At 45.8% G+C, this 27,857-nt stretch overlaps 1 protein-coding gene across 3 annotated transcripts in view; it reads right to left on the bottom strand.

Moving 5' to 3' along the window:
• The window catches only part of LOC142251599 (chemokine-like protein TAFA-1), a 65,550-nt gene that overhangs the window by 25,304 nt on the left and 12,389 nt on the right, over positions 1-27,857 (bottom strand). The window contains exon 2 of one of the 3 annotated variants that reach the window (XM_075324558.1): positions 27,152-27,215. Coding sequence is in view for 2 of the 3 variants with exons in the window: in XM_075324556.1 (XP_075180671.1) it covers positions 4,017-4,300 (284 nt within the window). In the remaining variant the exon portion in view is untranslated. Of the gene's footprint in view, positions 1-3,843; positions 3,977-4,016; positions 4,342-27,151; positions 27,216-27,857 lie in introns of those variants that run through there. The other 2 variants (XM_075324556.1, XM_075324557.1) reach the window with 2 other exon arrangements.

Below are 27,857 nucleotides of genomic sequence, written 5' to 3'. Positions count from 1 at the left end.
GCTGGGTACTGTACGCTGCTATCCGGGCATGCTGGGAGTTGTAGTTGTGCACCAGTTGAATGAAGATGTTTGATTTCCGTCCTCCCTGACACAATATGGCTACTTTGTGGCCTCTGGAGAGACGTGGCCCTGCCCTGGATGTAGGTGGTGGTAACTTTACAGAATTAAGCTGCTTTCACACATCCGGTTTGAGCACTGCGGCTGTGAAACCTATACAACAGATGCGGCGAAAACACCGCATCCTTTGCATAAGTTTTTACATGCGGCCCGTCCATTTTTTTCCGGTTGTGGCACGCTACTGAGCATGCGCAGTGGAAGAAACCGCATGCGGCGCCCGGATGCGATTTTTTTTTTTTTTTTTTTTTTTTTTTTTTTTTTTTTTTTTGCCGGAGCAAAAAACGTGCCAGGCAACGTTCCATCCGGTTGCCGCATCGGCTAAATCTGCCGCATGCGGCAAAAAACGGACGGAACGCAAGCCCATGCGGCGCCAATGCAAGTCAATGCTGGAAAAAACGAAATCTGCGGCATAAAAAAACTGTTTCGTTTTTTCAGCAGAGCGCCGGATTGTGCCGCACTGCTACAGCCGGATGTGTGAAAGTAGCCTTAGGTAGCAAATAATAGGCCCGAGGGCCACATAAAGGCTGCTTTCACACCTCCGGTTTTTCCTGTGTGCGGAACAATCCGGCGCTTTGCAGAAATACCGCAAACGTTTTTTTTTGCCGCCGGTTGCGTTTTTTTTTGCATAGACTTACATTAGTGACGGATTGTGCCGCATGGGCTTGCGTTCCGTCCGTTTTTTGCCGCATGTGGCAGATTTAGCCGATGTGGCGGCCGGATGGAACGTTGCCTGGTACGTTTTTCTGTGCAGCAAAAAAAACGCATTGCACCGCATCCGGTTGATGCGGCGCAATTTGCAATGCATGCCTATGGACGCCGCATGCTGTTTTTTCCACTGCGCATGCGCAGTAGCCTGCCGCAAGCGGCAAAAAACGGATGGACCGCATGTCAAAAACTGATGCATCCGTTGCATAGGTTTTAGAGCCGGATTGGCCGGCTCTGCTAAAACCGGATGTGTGAAAGCAGCCTAAGGAGGCAGCAAACACCGGCCCCTCTGTCCCGACACCATACAATAGAACCGGTGTTTGATCCTCGCTGCGGGGTCTCGTCTATTCTGGCCGCTGCATCATATCATTGACACCAATTAGCGGATCACATAATCGGATCCAGTGGGTCCCGGCATGTGGCCCTTACACAAGTGGAGAATAATGGGCCCCGGTGGGTGTGATTGTAGTGACCCGGCTGCATGTAAATCCGGGATGACGGCCGAGCCTACGACAATGTAGAGGAAATAATGGATAGTGAGCGAGCGGCCGAGCAGCGAGGCACGCTGTGTACCGCGCACAACAATCACTCGGCTCATCAGAGGGGCAGAGGCTCCGGAGGCTCCGCAGCGCCACGCACAAGGGTTTCATCCAGCGTTCTGATCATGTAGAAAGGCAGATGAAAAGAGTATTTTTAGATGAGACGTTTCCAACCTATGTGAATCATATATATACAGGACGTAACCCTTCCCCTGCCATGTGAGCCGTATATATACAGGACGTAACCCTTCCCCTGCCATGTCCCTATATACAGGACGTAACCCTTCCCCTGCCATGTGAGCCGTATATATACAGGACGTAACCCTTCCCCTGCCATGTGAGCCGTATATATACAGGACGTAACCCTTCCCCTGCCATGTGAGCCGTATATATACAGGACGTAACCCTTCCCCTGCCATGTGAGCCATATATATACAGGACGTAACCCTTCCCCTGCCATGTGAGCCATATATATACAGGACGTAACCCTTCCCCTGCCATGTGAGCCGTATATACGGGACGTAACCCTTCCCCTGCCATGTGAGCCGTATATATACAGGACGTAACCCTTCCCCTGCCATGTGAGCCGTATATACAGGACGTAACCCTTCCCCTGCCATGTGAGCTGTATATATACAGAACGTAACCCTTCCCCTGCCATGTGAATCATATATATACAGGACGTAACCCTTCCCCTGCCATGTGAATCCTATATATACAGGACGTAACCCTTCCCCTGCCATGTGAATCCTATATATACAGGACGTAACCCTTCCCCTGCCATGTGAACCGTATATATACAGGACGTAACCCTTCCCCTGCCATGTGAGCCGTATATATACAGGACGTAACCCTTCCCCTGCCATGTGAGCCGTATATATACAGGACGTAACCCTTCCCCTGCCATGTGAGCCGTATATATACAGGACGTAACCCTTCCCCTGCCATGTGAGCCGTATATATACAGGACGTAACCCTTCCCCTGCCATGTGAGCCGTATATACAGGACGTAACCCTTCCCCTGCCATGTAAGCTGTGTATACGGGACGTAACCCTTCCCCTGCCATATGAGCCGTATATATACAGGACGTAACCCTTCCCCTGCCATGTGAGCTGTATATACAGGACGACGTAACCCTTCCCCTGCCATGTGAGCTGTATATATACAGGACGTAACCCTTCCCCTGCCATGTGAGCCGTATATATACAGGACGTAACCCTTCCCCTGCCATGAGCTGTATATACAGGACGTAACCCTTCCCCTGCCATGTGAGCTGTATATATACAGGACGTAACCCTTCCCCCTGCCATGTGAGCCGTATATATACAGGACGTAACCCTTCCCCTGCCATGAGCCGTATATATACAGGACGTAACCCTTCCCCTGCCATGAGCCGTATATATACAGGACGTAACCCTTCCCCTGCCATGAGCTGTATATACAGGACGTAACCCTTCCCCTGCCATGTGAGCTGTATATATACAGGACGTAACCCCCTGCCATGTGAGCTGTATATACGGGACATAACCCTTACCCTGCCATGTGAGCCGTATATATACAGGACGTAACCCTTCCCCTGCCATATGAGCCGTATATACAGGACTTAACCCTTCCCCTGCCATGTCCCTATATACAGGACATAACCCTTCCCCTGCCAAGTGAGTTGTATATACGGGACATAACCTTTTCCCTGCAATGTGAGCCGTATATACAGGACTTAACCCTTCCCCTGCCATGTCCCTATATACGGGACAAAAACCTTCCCCTGCCATGTTCCTATATACAGGACTTAACTCTACCTCCACCAGAACGATCTATAAATATACATGTACATATACTCTATACATACATATCTGGTTTAACCCTTTCTCCACCAGAGCCATACATGGATTAATTAACCCGTCCTCTGCCAGCTCCATACATAGGGGACTTAACCCTTCTTTTACTATAGTCCTTAATATCCCCTGTATTATAGTGATTAAACCTCCAACTTAACCCTTTCTTTTTCCGAAGTATCATATGGAGCCGATCCAGTTGACTTAACCCTTCACATTCTAGAGCCTCGTACTTCCCAAGCCTTGCAAACTTACCCATCTGCACCCTGTATAAAGCCTCATTAACCCTTCCTTTTCCCTAAGTGTGCTGTCGCCCTCCTTCCTTTTATTTGTGCCGTTAGGTTAACCCTTTAGCGGCCACTTTAACCACCTCTTCTCTCTGAGCCCTAAAATACATGGCTTCATCATCACTTAAATCCGTGGATGAGTTAACTCTTCCTTCCCCACAAAACGGATCCGTCCTCTCTATACTGTAGATTTAGCACTTTTACTTTTCAGATTTATACACCCTGTATTATTTGCCTCGGCACCATGGACCGTTTTCTTAACCCCTGACGGTAAAAAGCAAAAAAACTTTTTGCACGTTGGGGTTTTTTCCCTCTCATTTAACCCTTTAACTTCTTTCATCCATCCATTCAAGCCTTACCTTGTCGCCATCCCGATTGTTGCACCTCTCTGAACTTCTCCGGAGCATCCCTCATACCTTTACCCCTATGATCAATATGTGGCTTCATCTGCTCGTTACCATTGGGCAGCTGAGACCTCTCCCCGCCATTTGGGGGGGGTCTTATCCTATAGGGGCTGCTGCTGCTCACTTACCTTCTCTGTAGCCTACAGCCCATGGAATCAGGTGTAATCACAGAGCTGGGAGGTTTGCTGCTTCTTCTGCTCATCATCCGGGAGGCTGTAATCCATCTGGGATGTGTGAGTGAGGGGGAGGAGGGCTGGGTGCCATGTGTGATAACAGAGAGTGGGGAGTGATGAAGAGGAAGCAGTGGGGGTCCATGGTGCCCTGTATGAGAAGTGCCAGCTGGGTGTGAAGGAAGGGAGGTATATTCTGCCCCTCGCCATATCTCCACCTTTCTTATCGCACAGCCCACCATACTCTCCTACTTTTCCCACTAGTGACTTTCGCCTGCTCCTTCCCCCCCCCCCATTCTTAGTTTTCCTACAGACGTGCTGCCCACGACTCCTCCTGTTCACTTGCTCACCCTCATTCATCTCTCACCAGCTGATGCCGTCATTTCATCTCAATACTTTCCCTGGATCCAAGTTGGAACTGACGTCCATAATACAAGGGGGTGATTTTTTTGTGCCTGTATTACAGACACAACAGTCGGACCTCCGAGAGGGTCATCAGAAATAAGATAGAGGGGTTCACGTGCAAAGAATTGTCATCGATGGGGATCACTATCCAATTGTCCCTATTTTAGACCCACATAAGGGATGATTTCACAAGGAGTCAACCACGCTGGGGTAACACTGCCACTTTGGCCACCACATGCTCTCTATATGCCCCAGCTGTCACCTATCCAAATGTTTTAGAGTGTCGAATGAAACCCATACAAACATGTTCGAAACAGAGCCTTGCCTTGGTGGTGCTGAATGAAACCCATACAAACATGGAAGAAACCATGCCTTGCTTTGGTGGTGTCTAATGAAATCCATACAAACATGGAAGAAACCATGCCTTGCTTTGGTGGTTTCGAATGAAACCCATACAAACTTGTTCGAAACCATGCCTTGCCTTGGTGGTGTTGAACTAAACCCATTCAAACATGAAAGAAACCTTGCCTTGTCTTGTCTTGGTAGTGTCGAAAGAAACCCATACAAACATGAAAGAAACCTTGCCTTGCCTTGGTGGTGTCTAATGAAACCCATATAAACATGGAAGAAACCGTGCCTTGCCTTGGTGGTGTCGAATAACACCTATGCAAACATGGAAGAAACCATGCCTTGCCGCGGTGTCGAATGAAACCCATACAAACATGGAAGAAACCATGCCTTGCCTTGGTGGTGTCGAATGAAACCCGTACAAACATGGAAGAACCATGCCTTGCTTTGGTGGTTTCGAATGAAACCCATACAAACATGGAAGAAACCATGCCTTGCCTTGGTGGTGTCGAATGAAACCCATACAAACATGGAAGAACCATGCCTTGCTTTGGTGGTTTCGAATGAAACCCATACAAACATGGAAGAAACCATGCCTTCCCTTGGTGGTGTCGAATGAAACCCATACAAACATGGAAGAACCATGCCTTGCCTTGGCGTTGTCGAATGAAGCCCATACAAACATGGAAGAAACCAAGCCTTGCCTTGGTGGTGTCGAATAAAACCTATACAAACATGGAAGAAACCATGCCTTGCCTTGCTGGTGTCGAATGAAATCCATACAAACATGGAAGAAACCATGCCTTGCCTTGCTGGTGTCGAATGAAATCCATACAAACATGGAAGAAACATTTCCTTGGTGGTGTCGAAAAAACCCATACAAACATGGAAGACACCATGCCTTTCTTTGGTGGTGTCGAAAGAAACCCATACAAACATGGAAGAAACCAAGCCTTGTCTTGGTGCAATTCCAACCAAAGATGCCAGTGCTAACCACTGGGGAACATACAAATAAGATCAACCAATGAAGATCCATCATCACCCCATAAAGACTAGGCTTGGTCCTTATTTCTATTTTGAAAGTAAGATACTGTACATTGTGAATGTGACGTCGTAGCTTCTTGGTACATTAGTATGGGACATATCCAGGCAGCTAACATGTAGTACCACTAACATCCTACGTATAAGAGTGGCGCTGTTTCTGACCTTTGTATATCCAATCTCATACAACCTGTGGTTCTAGGAGCAAATTCCAGATCTTTACATATAAAAAGGGTCCATTAGTGGTGATAACGTGCGGCGGCGTTACATGTGAATGAGGCCGTAGAAGGATTGAAGAGTTACTGGAGCCTTCCTGCGCTCGCGTTCCCGTCCTGCCCCCTCCTATTGCGCTCAGACAAGACAAACATTCCTTACTCCTTATTTTCTCTCTTCTTACTTTATCTGAATTAGGACTTGACAAGTGGGAATTTATAAAAGTGCAATCTGCCTGCAGAACGTAAATGAGTAGGAGCAGCGTAAGGCGAATTCTCCGCACAGGTATTTCTCTGGGGATTAAGACAGTTCCAATGGACAAGGAAGCTTCACGGCACGGACCAGGCTGTATCCGAACACAAATACAGTGCTTCTATTATATATAGTGGTGTTCACTATGCTGCTATAACCTGGGTGTCTCCTGTATATAACTATATATGTACAGCCGGTATAACCTGTGCATTTCCTATATATAGTTAGGTCCCTAAAGTTTTAGACAGTGACAAGTTTGGGCATTTTAGCTGTTTACTACATCATATTCAAGATCCAGTTAAATAATCAATCTTGAAATTATCTCAAAAGCTGCATGGGCCATTCCCTCTTTAATCTGGCATCAATTAAGCAGGTAAAAGGTCTGGAGCTGATTCCAGGTGCGGCATTTGCAATTGGAAGCTGTTGTTGTGAAACCACAACAGGTGGTCAAAGGAGCTCTCAATGGAAGAGAAATAGACCATCATTAGTGTTAAATAAAAAAAAGGAAACCATCAGAGAGAGTAGAAATATTAGTGGCCAAATCAACAGCTTGGTACATTCTGCAAAAGAAAAAAGGCACTGGTGAGCTGAGAACTCAAAAAGGCCTGGACGTCCCAAGAAGAGAACAGTGGTGGTTGATCGCAGAATCCTTTCCATGGAAAAGAAAACCTTCACAACATCCATCCAAGTGAAGATCCGTCTCCAGGAAGTTGGTGTTTCAAGATCTAAGTCCACCATAAAGAGAAGACCTCAGGAGAGCAAATACAGAGGAGTCACCGCAAGAATCAAATACAGAGGAGTCACCACAAAGAGCAAATAGAGGGGTCACCACAAGGATCAAATACAGAGGGGTCACCACAAGGATCAAATACAGAGGGGTCACCACAAGGTGCAAATACAGAGGGGTCACCACAAAGACCAAATACAGAGGGGTCACCACAAGGAGCAAATACAGAGGGGTCACCACAAAGACCAAATACAGAGGGGTCACCACAAGGAGAAAATACAGACGGGTCACCACAAGGATCAAATACAGAGGAGTCACCACAAGGATCAAATACAGAGGGGTCACCACAAGGATCAAATACAGAGGAGTCACCACAAGGAGAAAATACAGACTGGTCACCACAAGATGCAAATACAGAGGGGTCACCACAAGGGGCAAATACAGAGGGGTCACCACAAGGGGCAAATGCAGAGGGGTCACCACAAGATGCAAATACAGAGGGGTCATCACAAGGATCAAATACAGAGGAGTCACCTCAAGGTGCAAATACAGAGGAGTCACCACAAGCTGCAAATACAAAGGGGTCACCACAAGGGGCAAATACAGAGGAGTCACCACAAGGAGCAAATACAGAGGGGTCACCACAAGGAGCACATACAGAGGAGTCACCACAAGGAGCACATACAGAGGAGTCACCACAAGGAGCACATACAGAGGAGTCACCACAAGGAGCAAATACAGAGGGGTCACCACAAGGAGCAAATACAGAGGGGTCACCACAAGGGGCAAATACAGAAGAGTCACCACAAGGGGCAAATACAGAGGGGTCACCACAAGGGGCAAATACAGAGGAGTCACCACAAGGTGCAAATACAGAGGAGTCACCACAAGGGGCAAATACAGAGGGGTCATCACAAGGATCAAATACAGAGGAGTCACCTCAAGGTGCAAATACAGAGGAGTCACCACAAGGTGCAAATACAGAGGAGTCACCACAAGCTGCAAATACAGAGGGGTCACCACAAGATGCAAATACAAAGGGGTCACCACAAGGGGCAAATACAGTGGAGTCACCACAAGGAGCAAATACAGAGGGGTCATCACAAGGGGCAAATGCAGAGGGGTCACCACAAGGAGCACATACAGAGGAGTCACCACAAGGAGCAAATACAGAGGAGTCACCACAAGAAGCAAATACAGAGGGGTCACCACAAGGTGCAAATACAGAGGGGTCACCACAAGGTGCAAATACAGAGGAGTCACCACAAGGGGCAAATACAGAAGAGTCACCACAAGGTGCAAATACAGAGGAGTCACCACAAGGTGCAAATACAGAGGAGTCACCACAAGCTGCAAATACAGAGGGGTCACCACAAGATGCAAATACAAAGGGGTCACCACAAGGGGCAAATACAGTGGAGTCACCACAAGGAGCAAATACAGAGGGGTCATCACAAGGGGCAAATGCAGAGGGGTCACCACAAGGAGCACATACAGAGGAGTCACCACAAGGAGCAAATACAGAGGAGTCACCACAAGAAGCAAATACAGAGGGGTCACAAGAAGCAAATACAGAGGAGTCACCACAAGAGGTAAATACAGAGGAGTCACCACAAGCTGCAAATACAGAGGAGTCACCACAAGGAGCAAATACAGAGAAGTCACCACAAGGAGCAAATACAGAGGAGTCACCACAAGGAGCAAATACAGAGGGGTCACCACAAGGAGCAAATGCAGAGGGGTCACCACAAGGTGCAAATGCAGAGGGGTCACCACAAGGTGCAAATACAGAGGAGTCACCACAAGGGGCAAATACAGAGGAGTCTCCACAAGATGCAAATACAGAGGGGTCACCACAAGGGGCAAATACAGAAGAGTCATCACAAGGGGCAAATACAGAGGGGTCACCACAAGGGGCAAATACAGAGGAGTCACCACAAGGGGCAAATACAGAGGAGTCACCACAAGGGGCAAATACAGAGGAGTCACCTCAAGGTGCAAATACAGAGGAGTCACCACAAGGTGCAAATACAGAGGAGTCACCACAAGGTGCAAATACAGAGGAGTCACCACAAGCTGCAAATACAGAGGGGTCACCACAAGATGCAAATACAAAGGGGTCACCACAAGGGGCAAATACAGTGGAGGTACCACAAGGAGCAAATACAGAGGGGTCATCACAAGGGGCAAATGCAGAGGGGTCACCACAAGGAGCACATACAGAGGAGTCACCACAAGGAGCAAATACAGAGGAGTCACCACAAGAAGCAAATACAGAGGGGTCACCACAAGGGGCAAATACAGAAGAGTCACCACAAGGTGCAAATACAGAGGGGTCATCACAAGGTGCAAATACAGAGGAGTCACCTCAAGAGGTAAATACAGAGGAGTCACCTCAAGGTGCAAATACAGAGGGGTCACCACAAGGAGCAAATACAGAAGGGTCATCACAAGGTACAAATACAGAGGGGTCACCACAAGGGGCAAATGCAGAGGGGTCACCAGAAGGAGCAAATACAGAGGAGTCACCACAAGGTGCAAATACAGAGGGGTCACCACAAGGAGCAAATACAGAGGGGTCACCACAAGGGGCAAATGCAGAGGGGTCACCACAAGGAGCACATACAGAGGAGTCACCACAAGAAGCAAATACAGAGGGGTCACCACAAGGTACAAATACAGAGGGGTCACCACAAGAAGCAAATACAGAGGGGTCACCACAAGGGGCAAATACAGAAGAGTCATCACAAGGGGCAAATACAGAGGGGTCACCACAAGGGGCAAATACAGAGGAGTCACCACAAGGGGCAAATACAGAGGAGTCACCACAAGGGGCAAATACAGAGGAGTCACCTCAAGGTGCAAATACAGAGGAGTCACCACAAGGTGCAAATACAGAGGAGTCACCACAAGGTGCAAATACAGAGGAGTCACCACAAGCTGCAAATACAGAGGGGTCACCACAAGATGCAAATACAAAGGGGTCACCACAAGGGGCAAATACAGTGGAGGTACCACAAGGAGCAAATACAGAGGGGTCATCACAAGGGGCAAATGCAGAGGGGTCACCACAAGGAGCAAATACAGAGGGGTCACCACAAGGTGCAAATACAGAGGAGTCACCACAAGGAGCAAATACAGAGGAGTCACCACAAGAAGCAAATACAGAGGGGTCACCACAAGGGGCAAATACAGAAGAGTCACCACAAGGTGCAAATACAGAGGGGTCATCACAAGGTGCAAATACAGAGGAGTCACCTCAAGAGGTAAATACAGAGGAGTCACCTCAAGGTGCAAATACAGAGGGGTCACCACAAGGAGCAAATACAGAAGGGTCACCAGAAGGAGCAAATACAGAGGAGTCACCACAAGGTGCAAATACAGAGGGGTCACCACAAGGAGCAAATACAGAGGGGTCACCACAAGGGGCAAATGCAGAGGGGTCACCACAAGGAGCACATACAGAGGAGTCACCACAAGAAGCAAATACAGAGGGGTCACCACAAGGTACAAATACAGAGGGGTCACCACAAGGAGCAAATACAGAGGGGTCACCACAAGGAGCAAATACAGAGGAGTCACCACAAGGGGCACATACAGAGGAGTCACCACAAGAAGCAAATACAGAGGAGTCACCACAAGGAGCAAATACAGAGGGGTCACCACAAGGTGCAAATACAGAGGGCTCACCACAAAGACCAAATACAGAGGGGTCACCACAAGGTGCAAATACAGAGGGCTCACCACAAAGACCAAATACAGAGGGGTCACCACAAGGAGAAAATACAGACGGGTCACCACAAGGATCAAATACAGAGGAGTCACCACAAGGAGCAAATACAGAGGAGTCACCACAAGGAGAAAATACAGACTGGTCACCACAAGATGCAAATACAGAGGGGTCACCACAAGGGGCAAATACAGAGGGGTCACCACAAGGGGCAAATGCAGAGGGGTCACTACAAGATGCAAATACAGAGGGGTCATCACAAGGATCAAATACAGAGGAGTCACCTCAAGGTGCAAATACAGAGGAGTCACCACAAGCTGCAAATACAAAGGGGTCACCACAAGGGGCAAATACAGAGGAGTCCCACAAGGAGCAAATACAGAGGAGTCACCACAAGGAGCAGATACAGAGGAGTCACCACAAGGTGCAAATACAGAGGAGTCACCACAAGGAGCACATACAGAGGAGTCACCACAAGGAGCACATACAGAGGAGTCACCACAAGGAGCAAATACAGAGGGGTCACCACAAGGAGCAAATACAGAGGGGTCACCACAAGGTACAAATACAGAGGGGTCACCACAAGAAGCAACTACAGAGGAGTCACCACAAGGAGCAAATACAGAGGGGTCACCACAAGGGGCAAATACAGAAGAGTCACCACAAGGGGCAAATACAGAGGGGTCACCACAAGGGGCAAATACAGAGGAGTCACCACAAGGTGCAAATACAGAGGAGTCACCACAAGGGGCAAATACAGAGGGGTCATCACAAGGATCAAATACAGAGGAGTCACCTCAAGGTGCAAATACAGGAGTCACCACAAGGTGCAAATACAGAGGAGTCACCACAAGCTGCAAATACAGAGGAGTCACCACAAGATGCAAATACAAAGGGGTCACCACAAGGGGCAAATACAGTGGAGTCACCACAAGGAGCAAATACAGAGGGGTCATCACAAGGGGCAAATGCAGAGGGGTCACCACAAGGAGCACATACAGAGGAGTCACCACAAGGAGCAAATACAGAGGAGTCACCACAAGAAGCAAATACAGAGGGGTCACAAGAAGCAAATACAGAGGAGTCACCACAAGAGGTAAATACAGAGGAGTCACCACAAGCTGCAAATACAGAGGAGTCACCACAAGGAGCAAATACAGAGGAGTCACCACAAGAAGCAAATACAGAGGAGTCACCACAAGGAGCAAATACAGAGGGGTCACCACAAGATGCAAATGCAGAGGGGTCACCACAAGGTGCAAATACAGAGGAGTCACCACAAGGGGCAAATACAGAGGAGTCTCCACAAGATGCAAATACAGAGGGGTCACCACAAGGGGCAAATACAGAAGAGTCATCACAAGGGGCAAATACAGAGGGGTCACCACAAGGGGCAAATACAGAGGAGTCACCACAAGGGGCAAATACAGAGGAGTCACCACAAGGGGCAAATACAGAGGAGTCACCTCAAGGTGCAAATACAGAGGAGTCACCACAAGGTGCAAATACAGAGGAGTCACCACAAGGTGCAAATACAGAGGAGTCACCACAAGCTGCAAATACAGAGGGGTCACCACAAGATGCAAATACAAAGGGGTCACCACAAGGGGCAAATACAGTGGAGGTACCACAAGGAGCAAATACAGAGGGGTCATCACAAGGGGCAAATGCAGAGGGGTCACCACAAGGAGCACATACAGAGGAGTCACCACAAGGAGCAAATACAGAGGAGTCACCACAAGAAGCAAATACAGAGGGGTCACCACAAGGGGCAAATACAGAGGGGTCATCACAAGGTGCAAATACAGAGGAGTCACCTCAAGAGGTAAATACAGAGGAGTCACCTCAAGGTGCAAATACAGAGGGGTCACCACAAGGAGCAAATACAGAAGGGTCATCACAAGGTACAAATACAGAGGGGTCACCACAAGGGGCAAATGCAGAGGGGTCACCAGAAGGAGCAAATACAGAGGGGTCACCACAAGGTGCAAATACAGAGGGGTCACCACAAGCTGCAAATACAGAGGGGTCACCACAAGGAGCAAATACAGAGGGGTCACCACAAGGGGCAAATGCAGAGGGGTCACCACAAGGAGCACATACAGAGGAGTCACCACAAGAAGCAAATACAGAGGGGTCACCACAAGGTACAAATACAGAGGGGTCACCACAAGAAGCAAATACAGAGGGGTCACCACAAGAAGCAAATACAGAGGGGTCACCACAAGGAGCAAATACAGAGGAGTCACCACAAGAAGCAAATACAGAGGGGTCACCACAAGGAGCAAATACAGAGGGGTCACCACAAGGAGCACATACAGAGGAGTCACCACAAGAAGCAAATACAGAGGGGTCACCACAAGGAGCAAATACAGAGGGGTCACCACAAGGAGCAAATACAGAGGGGTCACCACAAGAAGCAAATACAGAAGAGTCACCACAAGGAGCACATACAGAGGAGTCACCACAAGAAGCAAATACAGAGGAGTCACCACAAGAAGCAAATACAGAGGGGTCACCACAAGGAGCAAATACAGAGGAGTCACCACAAGAAGCAAATACAGAGGGGTCACCACAAGGTGCAAATACAGAGGGGTCACCACAAGATGCAAATACAGAGGAGTCACCACAAGGAGCAAATACAGAGGAGTCACCACAAGGAGCAAATACAGAGGGGTCACCACAAGGGGCAAATACAGAGGGGTCACCACAAGGAGCAAATACAGAGGAGTCACCACAAGGAGCAAATACAGAGGAGTCACCACAAGGAGCAAATACAGAGGAGTCACCACAAGGAGCAAATACAGAGGAGTCACCACAAGGAGCAAATACAGAGGGGTCACCACAAGGAGCAAATACAGAGGAGTCACCACAAAGTGCAAATACAGAGGGGTCACCCCAAGGTGCAAATACAGAGGGGTCACCACAAGGGGCAAATACAGAGGGGTCACCACAAGGAGCAAATACAGAGGAGTCACCAGAAGGGGCAAATGCAGAGGAGTCACCACAAGAAGCAAATACAGAGGGGTCAACACAAGGTGCAAATACAGAGGGGTCACCACAAGAAGCAAATACAGAGGGGTCACCACAAGGTGCAAATACAGAGGGGTCACCAGAAGGAGCAAATACAGAGGAGTCACCACAAGAAGCAAATACAGAGGGGTCACCACAAGGGGCAAATACAGAGGAGTCACCACAAGAAGCAAATACAGAGGGGTCACCACAAGGAGCACATACAGAGGAGTCACCACAAGAAGCAAATACAGAGGGGTCAACACAAGGTGCAAATACAGAGGGGTCACCACAAGATGCAAATACAGAGGAGTCACCACAAGAAGCAAATACAGAGGGGTCACCACAAGGGGCAAATACAGAGGAGTCACCACAAGGAGCAAATGCAGAGGGGTCACCACAAGGAGCAAATACAGAGGAGTCACCACAAGGAGCAACTACAGAGGAGTCACCACAAGGGGCAAATGCAGAGGGGTCACCACAAGGAGCACATACAGAGGAGTCACCACAAGAAGCAAATACAGAGGGGTCAACACAAGGTGCAAATACAGAGGGGTCACCACAAGATGCAAATACAGAGGAGTCACCACAAGAAGCAATTACAGAGGGGTCACCACAAGGGGCAAATACAGAGGAGTCACCACAAGAAGCAAATACAGAGGAGTCACCACAAGAAGCAAATACAGAGGAGTCACCACAAGAAGCAAATACAGAGGAGTCACCACAAGAAGCAAATACAGAGGAGTCACCACGAGGAGCAAATACAGAGGAGTCACCACAAGAAGCAAATACAGAGGAGTCACCACAAGAAGCAAATACAGAGGAGTCACCACGAGGAGCAAATACAGAGGAGTCACCACAAGGAGCAAATGCAGAGGGGTCACCACAAGGAGCAAATACAGAGGGGTCACCACAACCACAAGGGGCAAATGCAGAGGGGTCACCACAAGGAGCAAATACAGAGGGGTCACCACAAGGGGCAAACCATAAATCAGCCTGATAAATAGAAAGGCCAGATTAGACTTTGCCAAAAAAAACATCTAAAGAAGCCGCCCAGTTTTAGAAAAGCAGCAGAGGACAGAGGAGACTATGATCGACCTGTACCAGAATGATGGAAGAAGAAAGTCTTGAGAAGGCTTTTTCGTGGCTCCTGATCCAAAGCACAGCATGTCCTCTGTAACATATGGCGGAGGCGGTGTGCTGGCCAGAGTTGCAGGACTCCCAATAGCCCTGGGACACTAGTGATTATTGATGATGGGACTGAAGACAAAAGCAGCCGGATGAATTCTGAAGTGCACAGAGTGAGACTCTCTGCTCCAATTCAACCAAATGCAGCCATGATTGAACGGCGCTTCACAATGACCCAAAACATTCTGCAAAAGCAAAGAAGTGGAATATCCTGCAATAGTCGAATCATCCCCAGATCTCAACCCCATCGAGCTGCATTTCACAGGATTAAGACAAAACTTAAGGAAGAAAGAACCAGAAACAACTGAAGTCACCGCAGTTAGGCTATGTGCGCGGTTTTTCTGCGGGTTGTCCCCTGCGATTTTTTACCATTATCTATGGCAAAAACTGCAGGTACCTGCAGAAAAGAAGTGACATGCTCATTCTTTTTGCTGCAGAAATTATGCAGCAAAACCTGTAGGGGAAAAAAACGCAGTGTGTGCACACCATTTTATTTTTTTTTTACCATAGATTTTGTTGGAGAATGACTGCAGAAAGGTTATAAACATTTATTCCATTTTCTAGTGTGCACAGGGCCTAAAAGGCAGCAAAGCCTCAGGAGGAGACCGGCGATGGAGACATCCATGGCAGAAAGACTTCAGGGGTCATTGCTACAAGGGATTCTCTACAAAGGGTTAAAAATAAACATTTTATTTATGGTATATTTGTCCAATTGCTTTTGAGCCCCTGAAATGAGGAGAATGTGTAGAAAAATGGCTGCAATTCCTAAACGTTTCACAGGATGTTTGTTTTAACTCCTTTAATTACACATGAAAGTCTCCACTTCAATTGCATTTTAGTCGTTTCATTTTAATTAAAAAAAAGCATGACCTGCAGAGCTGAAATCACAAAGGTTCAGTCACTGTCCACATATTTCTGGACCTAACTCTGTATACAGTTGGTTTACACTGGACATCATATATATAGAGAGAGAGAGAGAGAGAGAGATATCTCATGTATATATAATTATACGGTATATCACAAAAGTGAGTACACCCCTTACACTTTAGTAACTATTTTATTATATCTTTTCATGGGACAACAATGCAGATCTGACCCTGTGATACAAAGTACAGAGTCAGTGTGCAGCTTGTAAACAATGTACAGTGTCAGTGTGCAGCTTGTAAACAATGTAGTGTCAGTGTGCAGCTTGTAAACAATGTACAGAGTCAGTGTGCAGCTTGTAAACAATGTACAGTGTCAGTGTGCAGCTTGTATACAATGTAGTGTCAGTGTGCAGCTTGTATACAATGTACAGTGTCAGTGTGCAGCTTGTATACAATGTACAGTGTCAGTGTGCAGCTTGTATACAATGTACAGTGTCAGTGTGCAGCTTGTAAACAATGTAGTGTCAGTGTGCAGCTTGTATACAATGTACAGTGTCAGTGTGCAGCTTGTAAACAATGTAGTGTCAGTGTGCAGCTTGTATACAATGTACAGTGTCAGTGTGCAGCTTGTATACAATGTACAGTGTCAGTGTGCAGCTTGTATACAATGTAGTGTCAGTGTGCAGCTTGTATACAATGTACAGTGTCAGTGTGCAGCTTGTAAACATTGTAGGGTCAGTGTGCAGCTTGTATACAATGTAGTGTCAGTACGCAGCTCATATAACAGTGTAAATCTGGTGTACTCTAAATAACTCAACGCACAGCCATTAATGTCTAAACTGCTGGCAACAGAAGTGAGTACACCCCTAAGTGAAAATGGCCAAATTGTGCCCTTGGTGTGAATATTTTGTGTGGCCGTCATTATTTTCCAGCTCTGCCTTAACTCTCTTGGACATGGAGGTCACTGGAGCCGCTGGATCCTCTTCCCTCCTCCATGACGACATCCCGGAGCTGGTGGATGTTACAGACCTTGCGCTCCTTCACTTTCCGTGTGAGGAGACCCCACAGATGCTCCACAGGGTTTAGGTCTGGAGACACTCGGCCAGTCCAGCACTTTTACCCTTAGTTTCTTTAGCGAGGCAGTGGTGGTCTTGGAGGTGTTTGGGATCGTTATGTTGGAATATGAAGGGAGGGGATCCTGCACAGCTTTAGTATGTCACAGGATATGTTGGCATTCATGGTTCCCTCAATCACCTGTAGCTCCCCACAGCCGGCAGCATTCATGCAGCCCCAAACCATCACCCTCCACCACCATGTTTGACTGTAGGCAGGACACACTTGTCTTTGTCCTCCTCACCTGGAACCGTCACACACATGCACACCATCTGAACTAAATAAGTTTATCTTGGTCTTATCTGACCGCAAGACATGATTCCAGTAATCCATGTCCTTAATCTGCTAGTCTTCAGCAAACTGTTTGTGGGTTGCAGAGGAACAGAAGTCAGTGGCACTCACTAAGTAAAAACAAATCCTTTATTGAATCTTCATTAAACCGTTGCCACGCTGGGCTCTGAGTCCCGTAGAAGTGCACGGAAGTGTGAAGCGGCCTTTGTCTCACTTTATCCACCTGTTCATCCAAGCATGGTAACTGTTTTTATGAAGATTCAATAAAGGATTTGTCTTTACTCACGGTGAGTGCCCTGATGTCTCTGCCTCTGGATTACTCGGTCTCACCTGCTGCTAGGATTTAGCAGCTGAGCACCACCGGATCGACATGAGGCGCACAGGATTATGAGCATGAATGGTGAGTGACCATGTTTTCAATGAGTATAGTGTTGAGCTAGTGCTTCTTTTTGGATTTACGTGTTTGCCGCTTTCTTGTGCATCATCTTTAGAAGCGGCTTCTTTTTGGGACAACAGCTATGCAGAGCAATGTAATGTAGTGTGCAGCATATGGTCTGAGCATGGACAAGCGGACCCCCTGCCCCTGTAACTTCTGCAGTGCGTGGCATATGATCTTAGCACGGACAGGCGGACCCCCCGCCCCTGTAACTTCTGCAGTGCGTGGCATATGATCTTAGCACGGACAGGCGGACCCCCCGCCCCTGTAACTTCTGCAGTGCGTGGCATATGATCTTAGCACGGACAGGCGGACCCCCCGCCCCTGTAACTTCTGCAGTGCGTGGCATATGATCTTAGCACGGACAGGCAGACCCCCCACCCCTGTAACCTCTGCAGTATAAGGTGTATGGTTTGAGCACTGACAGGCAGACCCCCCCACCCCTGTAACCTCTGCAGTGTGTGGTGTATGGTCTGAGCACTGACAGGTGTACCCCCCACCCCTGTAACCTCTGCAGTATACGGTGTATGGTTTGAGCACTGACAGGCGGACCCTCAACCTCGGTAACCTCTGGAATGTGTGGCCTGTGATCTTAGCACGGACAGGCGGACCCCCCACCGCTGTAACCTCTGCAGTATACGGCGTATCGTCTGAGCACTGACAGGCGGACCCCCCACCCCTGTAACCTCTGCAGTATGCAGTGTATAATCTGAGCACGGACAGGCGGACCCCCCACCCCTGTAGCAATGCTGGCCGCACTCATACGTCTATTCTGAAGTGACAACCTCTGGAGATGACGCTAAGCTCGTGCACTCAGCTTCTGTGGTCAGCCATGGTGAGGCCTGCTCTGAGTGGATCCTGTCTGGTTAAACCGCTGTATTTTCTTGGCCACCGTGCTAAAGCTCAGTCTCAAGGTGGTGGCAATTGTATAGCCTCGGCCATCTTTATGCAGAGCAACAATTTTTTTTTTTCAGCTCCTCAAAGAATTCTTTGCCATGAGGAGCCATGCTGAACATCCAGTGACCAGTATGAGAGAGTGTGTGAGAGATAACACCAAATGTAACACACCGGCTCATTCACACCGGAGACCTTGTAACTAATGAGTCACATGACACTGGGGAGGGAACATGGCTAATTGGCACGATTTAGCCATTGTCACTTATGGGTGTACTCACTTTTGTTGCCAGCGGTTTAGACCTTAATGGCTGTGTGTAGAGTTATTTAGAGGATACTAAATTTACACTGTTATATAAGCTGCGCACCGACACTGTACATTGTATCACAGGGTCAGATCTGCAGTATTGTCCCAGGAAGATATAGAAAACAATTTCCAAAAATGGAAGGGGTGTACTCACTTTTCTGATATACTGTATATGTACAGCCGGTATAACCTGGGCGTCTCCTGTATATAATTATATATGTACAGCCGGTATAACCCGGGCATCTCCTGTATATAATTATATATGTACAGCCGGTATAACCAGGGCATCTCCTGTATATAATTATATATGTACAGCCGGTATAACCTGGGCATCTCCTGTATATAATTATATATGTACAGCCGGTATAACCTGGGCATCTCCTGTATATAATTATATATGTACAGCCGGTATAACCTGGGCGTCTCCCGTATATAATTATATATGTACAGCTGGTATAACCCGGGCATCTCCTGTATATAATTATATATGTACAGCCGGTATAACCCGGGCATCTCCTGTATATAATTATATATGTACAGCTGGTATAACCCGGGCATCTCCTGTATATAATTATATATGTACAGCCGGTATAACCCGGGCATCTCCTGTATATAATTATATATGTACAGCCGGTATAACCTGGGCCTCTCCTGTATATAATTATATATGTACAGCCGGTATAACCCGGGCATCTCCTGTATATAATTATATATGTACAACCGGTATAACCCGGGCATCTCCTGTATATAATTATATATGTACAGCTGGTATAACCCGGGCGTCTCCCGTATATAATTATATATGTACAGCTGGTATAACCTGGGCATCTCCTGTATATAATTATATATGTACAGCTGGTATAACCTGGGCATCCCCTCTATATTTATATATGTAAAGCTGGTATAAGTTATACATCTATACAGTACAGACCCAAAGTTTGGACACACCTCCTTATTCAAAGAGTTTTCTTTATTTTCATGACTCTAAAAATTGTAGATTCACATTGAAGGCATCAAAACTATGAATTAACACATGTGGAATGAAATACTTAAAGTGTGAAACAACTGAAAATATGTCTTCTATTCTAGGTTCTTCAGTAGCCTCCTTTTGCTTTGATTCCTGCTTTGCACACTCTTGGCATTCTCTTGATGAGCTTCAAGAGGTAGTCACCGGAAATGGTCTTCCAACAGTCTTGAAGGAGTTCCCAGAGATGCTTAGCACTTGTTGGCCCTTTTGCCTTCACTCTGCGGTCCAGCTCACCCCAAACCATCTCGATTGGGTTCAGGTCTGGTGACTGTGGAGACCAGGTCATCTGGCGTAGCAACCCATCACTCTCCTTCTTAGTCAAATAGCCCTCACACAGCCTGGAGGTGTGTTTGGGGTCAATGTCCTGTTGAAAATAAATGATGGTCCAACTAAACGCAAACTGGATGGAATAGCACGCCGCTGCAAGATGCTGTGGTAGCCATGCTGGTTTAGTATGCCTTCAATTTTGAATAAATCCCCAACAGTGTCACCAGCAAAGCCCCCCCACACCATCACACCCCCTCCTCCATGCTTCACGGTGGGAACCAGCCATGTCGAGTCCATCCGTTCACCTTTTCTACAAAGACACGGTGGTTGGATCCAAAGATCTCAAATTTGGACTCATCAGAGCAAAGCACAGATTTCCACTGGTCTAATGTCCATTCCTTGTGTTCTTTAGCCCAAACAAGTCTCTTCTGCTTGTTGCCTGTCCTTAGCAGTGGTTTCCTAGCGGCTATTTTACCATGAAGGCTGCTGCACAAAGTCTCCTCTTAATAGTTGTTCTAGAGATGAGATGGTGTGTCCAAACTTTTGGTCTGTACTGTATATAATGATGAGGGCTGGTATAACCCAGGCCCCTCTTGTCCCCCCTTGGGGGGGGGGGGGAGATCCCTACACTTAGTAACCAATAATCCATCACTAACATACCCCGTATAATACCAGTCATGATAAATATAGTTTTTGTTTTCTATAGAAATGCTGGAAAAGAGAGATTTCGCCGCTCTTCGGAAACATGTCAAACCTCCCATGAAAGGCATTTCCTTGTTTGCACTTTACACTGTGTTAATTGGATGCTTGAAATGTGAGAAATTCTTCTGTGCAATGAACAGATTTGGAATCGGAGACTCTTAATGAAAAACGGTGCAATTACCTGCAGCAGCCGCTGCCTCTCCGATACCCAGCGAGGAAGACGATGGTTTATTATTACATTAGCTGGTGCTCCCCCTAGGGTAGCTCTGAGAAGGGCATTATACTGCCCCATAGACCATCTGTGATCACAGCGCGAACCCCTATACTGGAAGGGACATATACTTTATTTTCTCATATTTGGTCGGTTAGCTATTTCACTTCTGCAGTGACCGGAATTTCCCTGGAATTGGAGACACATTTTTGAGGAATCGTCTTATTATTCCAGCGATGAAGACGGAGGTATAGGAGTTAAGTCAATGCCGTCAAGTTACTGACTCCTTCGCACCTTGTCCTGCGTGGGAAGTTTGTGTTCTTCCAGTGACGTGCATCCCTCGTCTATCACTCGGTTTTGCCAGGTCTCTGGTCATTAGTCTTTTCCGCTCTCCTTTTATATCAAGGCATTTCCGTATACAGTTTCTCTCTGCTGCTCCTAACCTTTTCTTGTATATATTATCAAATCCATTGAATTTAAGGTGTGACCTAAGTACATCTATCAGGAATTCACCTGTAACTTGGTGCCAAGTAATAGGGCAAGGAAAATATTTGTTCCTTCAACCTATATACAGTCTTAAAAGAAGCCCAATATTACCACCATACAATGACCATACAAGTGCATCTCAATAAATTAAGAATTATATAGAGTCATTAGACACAGAGGGATCTATTTCACATGTTTATTATACAGTGCCTTGAAGTATTCGTCCCCTTTGAATTTTTCAACCTTTTCCCACATTTCAGGCGTCAAACAGAAAGATAAAATGTTAATGTTCTGGTGAAGAATCAACAACAAGTGACACAATTGTGAAGTTGAACGAAATGTATTGCTTATTTTAAACTTTTATAAAAAACTGAAAATTGGGGCGTGCAATATTATTCATCCCCTGTAAGTGAATCCTTTGTAGCGCCCCCTTTTGCTGCGATTACAGCTGCAGTCTCTTGGGGGATGTGTCTATCAGTTTTGCACATGGAGAGACTGAAATTCTCGCCCATTCTTCCTTTGTAAACAGCTGGAGCTGAGTGAGGTTGGATGGAGGCGTTTGTGAACAACAGTTTTCAGCTCTTTCCACAGATTCTCGATTGGGTTCAGGTCTGGACTGTGACTTGGCCATTCTAACACCTGGATACGGTTATTTGTGAACCATTCCATTGTAGATTTTGCTTTATGTTTGGGATCATTGTCTTGTTGGAAGACAAATCTCCGTCCCAGTCTCAGGTCTTTTGCAGACTCCAACAGGTTTTCTTCAAGAATGGTCCTGTATTTGGCTCCATCCATCTTCCCATCAATTTTACCCATCTTCCCTGTCCCTGCTGAAGAAAAGCAGGCCCAAACCATGATGCTGCCTCCACCATGTTTGACAGTGGGGATGGTGTGTTCAGGGTGATGAGCTGTTGCTTTTACGCCAAACATATTCGGCATTGTGCCCAAAAAGTTTGATTTTGGTTTCCTCTGAGCAGAGCACCTTCTTCCACATGTTTGGTGTCTCCAGGTGGCTTGTAGGAAACTTTAAACAACACTTTTTATGGATATCTTTGGGAAATGGCTTTCTTCTTGCCACTCTTCCATAAAGGCCAGATTTGTGCAGTGTACGACTGATTGTTGTGCTATGGACAGACTCTCCCACTTCAGCTGTAGATCTCTGAAGATCATCCAGAGGGATCATGGGCCTCTTGGCTGCATCTCTGATCAGTCTTCTCCTTGTGTGAGATGATAGTTTGGATGGACGGCCGGGTCTTGGTAGATTTGCAGTGGTATGATGCTCCTTGCATTTCAATATGATCGCTTGCACAGTGCTTATTGGGATGTTTAAAGTTTTGGAAATCTTTTTGTAACCAAACCCGGCTTTAAACTTCTCCACAACAGTATCATGGACCTGCCTGTTGTGTTCCTTGGTCTTCATGATGCTCTCTGCGCTTTACACAGAACCCTGAGACTATCACAGAGCAGGGGCATTTATACGGAGACTCGATTACACACAGGGGATTATATTTATCATCAGTCATTTAGAACAACATCACATCAGAGATCCTCAATGATCTTCTTGAGTGAGTTTGCTGCACTGAAAGTAAAGGGGATGAATAATTTTGCACGCCCCAATTTTTAATTTATTTTTTAAAAAAAGTTTAAAATAAGCAATAAATTTACTTCACCTTCACAATTGTGTCACTTGTTGTTGTTTCTTCACCATAAAAATTTAAATTTGTATCTATGTTTGAAGCCTGAAATGTGGGGAAAAGTTGAAAAATTGAAGAGGGACGAATTCTTTCGCAAGGCACTGTATATTATTTAGTCATTACACACAGAGGGATCTATTTCACGTGTTTATTAGACAGAGGAACCTTGGTTTACGAGAACAATCCGTTCTGGGAGTGTGCTTGTAAACCAAGTTACTCGTCTAGCAAAGTAAAATTTCCCATAGGAAATAATGGAAGCTCAGAGAATTCGTTCCACAACTTGTTCAATGTCCCATCCTGGTCCCTTATTGTGCCATTCCACACACGCACAAACACACACAATATATATTATGCTCACCTTAACCTCTGTTTCCTAGCCGGCCTCCTGGTTCTTGTAGTCCGCAGGTACAGGATGTGTATCGGGTAACCATCGCGAACAATGCCGGAGCTTCCGCTTTCAGCGCTTTAGCAGCAGACGTCATACACAGGAGCCGCTTGCCTCCGATTGGCCAGCTTTGAGAAGCGACTGACAGTGGACGTTTCTCCATGGTCGCGATGGTTACCGGATACACATACTGTACCTGCGGACTACAAGAACCAGGAGGCCGGGGAGGGAATGGAAGGTAAGTTGAGCATAATATGCGTGTGTGCATGTGTGTATGTGAGTGTTTGTGCAGACTGCAAGAGCGGGTCAGAGCGCGGTGAAAGTACAGAATCGGATGTGCGTGCGGTGAGTATTTGCTCGTAAACTGAGTTACAAATTTACAGCAAGCTTTGCTCATATAGCGAAATACTTGCAAACCAAGTTACTCGTAAACCGAGGTTCCACTGTATATTATAGAGTCCTTACACACTGGGGGATCTACTTCACGTGTTTATTATATATTATATACAGTCATTACACACAGAGGAATCTATTCCTATATATTATATAGAGTCATTACACACAGGGATCTATTCCTATTATATAGAGTCATTACACACAGAGGAATCTATTTCACATGTTTATTATATATTATATAGAGTGATTACACAGAGGGATCTATTCCTATATATTATATAGAGTGATTACACACAGAGGGATCTATTTCTATATATTATATAGAGTGATTACACACTGGGGGATCAATTTCACGTGTTTATATATTATATAGAGTCACTACACACAGAGGAATCTATTTCACATGTTTATTATATAGCGTGATTACACACAGAGGGATCTATTCCTATATATTATATAGAGTCATTACACACAGAGGGATCTATTCCTATATATTATATAGAGTCATTACACACAGAGGGATCTATTCCTATATATTATATAACAAAACAATGGAAAAGATCCAGCTGGACTCCAAGGGGATGAATAAAAATGCTTCTTTATTTGTAACTTGATTAAAAATAAATATCCATATTTCAAGTGAAAACACCGGCTTGTGCACACTGATGAATGGCAAATGTATACCACAACGCGTTTCGGCGGGACGCCTGAGGTGACGTGAGGAAGGCGTCCCGCCGAAACGCGTTGTGGTATACAGCTTGCTGCTGTAATCCGTGCCGGACTAAAGGACATTAACAGGAGGATATATTCAGGCTTGTCTCTGCAGTGGTGAGCGGTTTTTGTTCCTTTCTCTATATCTATATATTATATAGCGTCATTACACACAGAGGGATCTATTTCATGTGTTTATTTCTGGTAATTATGATGATTATGGCTTACAGCCAATCAAAACTCAAAAGTCATTATCTCAGAAAATTAGATTATATAAGACCAACTGACAAAATGATGTTACACTCAGAAATGTTGGCGCCTGCTGAAAAGTCTGTACTGTAAATGCCTCAATACTTGGTCAGGTCCTTTTGCATGAATTATTGCATCAGTGTGGCAATGTGGCATGGAGGCGATCAGCCTGTGGCACTGCTGAGGTGTTATGGAAGCCCAGGTGGCTGTGATAGCCGCCTTCAGCTCGTCTGCATTGTTGGCTCTGGTGTCTCTCATAGATTCTCTATGGGGTTTAGGTCAGGCGAGTTTGCTGGACAATCAAGCACAGTGATACCGTGGTTAGTAAACCAGGTATTGGTACTTTTGGCAGTGTGGACAGGGGCCAAGTCCTGCTGGAAAATGAAATTTCCATCTCCAAGAAGCTTGTCGAAATGGATCACTCTGTGTGTAATGACTCTATATAATATATAGGAATAGATCCCTCTGTGTGTAATGACTATATAATATATGCGTTTCCCTTTTTGTATTGAATTTACTGAAATAAATTAACTTTTTGATGATATTCTAATTTATTGAGATGCACTTGTATGCTGGTAGATACTGTTTCTGAAGTACTTCGAGTGCCTTGAAAAAGTATTCATACCCCGTGAACATTTGTACATATTTTCAAATTATATCCACAAACTTAAATGTATTTTGCTGGGATTTTATGTGATATAAACACTAAGCACAAGTATTTGTGAAGTGTAAAGGAAATGATACCTTGTTTTATAAATATTTTAAATTTATAGGTCTGAAAATTGTGCGTTACTGATTCCGGGTGAGGAATACTACTTTGTAGGACCACCGTTCTTTGTCTTGCATTAGTATTCACCACCTGGAATCAGCACTTTGTAGGACCACCTTTCTCGGTCTTTTGGGGTCTCTCCAGCTTTGCACATGCAGAGGTGACATTTTCTCCTTCTTTGCACACTCGCTCTCGCTCAATGAGATTGGATGGAGACATCTCTCACAGATTCTCAGTGGATTTGGGTCTGGATTGTGACTGGGCTGTTCACACACAGTAATATGCTCTGATCAAAACCCTCCATTGTAGCTCTGCCCGATATTTAGGGTCTTTGTCCTGCTGGAAGGTGAACCTACGCCCCAGTCTCCTACAGGTTTTCCTCCAGGATTGTCCTGTATTTAGCTCCATCCATTTTCCCCCATTACCTGTGACCAGCTTCCCTGCCCCTGCTGAAGAAAAGCCTCCCCACAGCAAGATGCTGCCTCCACCATGTGTGACGGTGGGGAGGGTGTTTTCAGGATGATGTGCAGGGTTAGTTTTCCGCCACACACAACGTTTTTCATTTAGCCCAAAATATTCTCCTTTGGAGTCATCGGACCAGAGACCCTTATTCCGCATGCTCGCTACATGATTTTCAATATCTTTCTTCTTGACGCTCTATCATAAAGGGCAGATGTGTGGAGTCTATGACTAATAGTTATCCTGTGGACAGATTCTCCCTCCTAAGCGGTGATCTCTGTGGCTCTTTCACTGACCATGGGCCTCTTGGCTGCTTCTCTCATTAGTGTTCTCCTCCTTGGGATGTCATTTTCAGTAGATGGCCATGTCTTATATGCTTGCAGTTGTGCCGTAATCCTTCCTTTTTTAAATGATGGATTGAACAGTGCTCCATGAGATATTCAGAGCTTGAGCTACTATCTTTATAACCTAACTCTGCTTTACTCCTCTCCACAACTTTATACCTGACTTGTCTGGTGTGTTCCTTGGTTTTCATTATGCTGTTTGATCCTTAATGTTCTCGGACAAACCTCTGAGGCCTACAGAGAACAGCTGTAGTTATACTGAAAAGAAAGTACATCCAGGCGGAGACAATGTACTAATTAGGTGACGTCTGGAGGCAATTGGTCACTCAAGATTATCAGACTACAGGGGGCTGAGCACAAATACAAGTCACAATTTTCAGATTCGAAAACAAAACAAATGTGTCTACTGTTAAGCCGACTGTTAAGAAGTAAATTCTTGAATTTTCAATACAGAAGAGTGTAACAGGTGAACGGCGCAACATCTAGTTCTTCAAGGACTAAATCTAAATCACAGAAACCATGGAAACCATTGTAAGGATGGAACGCCGTGTTGATACATTCGTGACCTACCTTGGAATGTCAAAGATGAAAACTAGCTGACGTTCACCGGAGTTTCGGAGAGCAATCACGTGAGCTATCCAAAACAAAAGAGGGACAGAAGCTGCCGGATGATGTTCTGCAGCAGCAAAGACTTCTGGCGATTATTGCACAGGATTAAGATTGATAGTTGTTACTGCATAGTATCGAAGAGAGTGATTTTTTTTTTTTTATATTTTGCAAAAAAAAACAAGCAACAAAGAGTCTGGTCTATCAAAATATATAATTAAAGTGTGGCTACTGGGAGAAAATTAACTTTATTCTTCCCAGGAGCTGCCGGTTTTTGGTCATAAAGGCATACCAGGTCAGCTATAAACATCACTCATTGTATGGAATCTTTTCACCATTATATCCCATTTTTTTCTCAGTACATAATATAGTAAAATGAATGTTTAAAAAAAAACAACTAAAACATTTGGTTCAGAAAATTAAAAGATTAATCAAACACTGTAAAGATAAAAAAAAAAAAAAAAATTCGAAATTTGTAACTTTAAGACAACGCACCTAAAAATACTACCATGTTTTTCCAAAAATAAGCCCTGGCAGTTATTTTCAGCATTTTTGGAGAAAGGCTTAAATATAAGCCCTACCCCAAAAATAAGCCCTAGTTGCAGTTCAATAATGAAGTGTCAATGTAACTAAAAAAGTTAAAGAACAGTGCAGGAAACCTCATAAGGCC

Source organism: Anomaloglossus baeobatrachus, chromosome 9 (assembly GCF_048569485.1).
Source record: "Anomaloglossus baeobatrachus isolate aAnoBae1 chromosome 9, aAnoBae1.hap1, whole genome shotgun sequence".
Classification (NCBI taxonomy): Eukaryota; Metazoa; Chordata; class Amphibia; order Anura; family Aromobatidae; genus Anomaloglossus; species Anomaloglossus baeobatrachus.
This window is presented reverse-complemented; position numbering and strand designations above follow the sequence as displayed.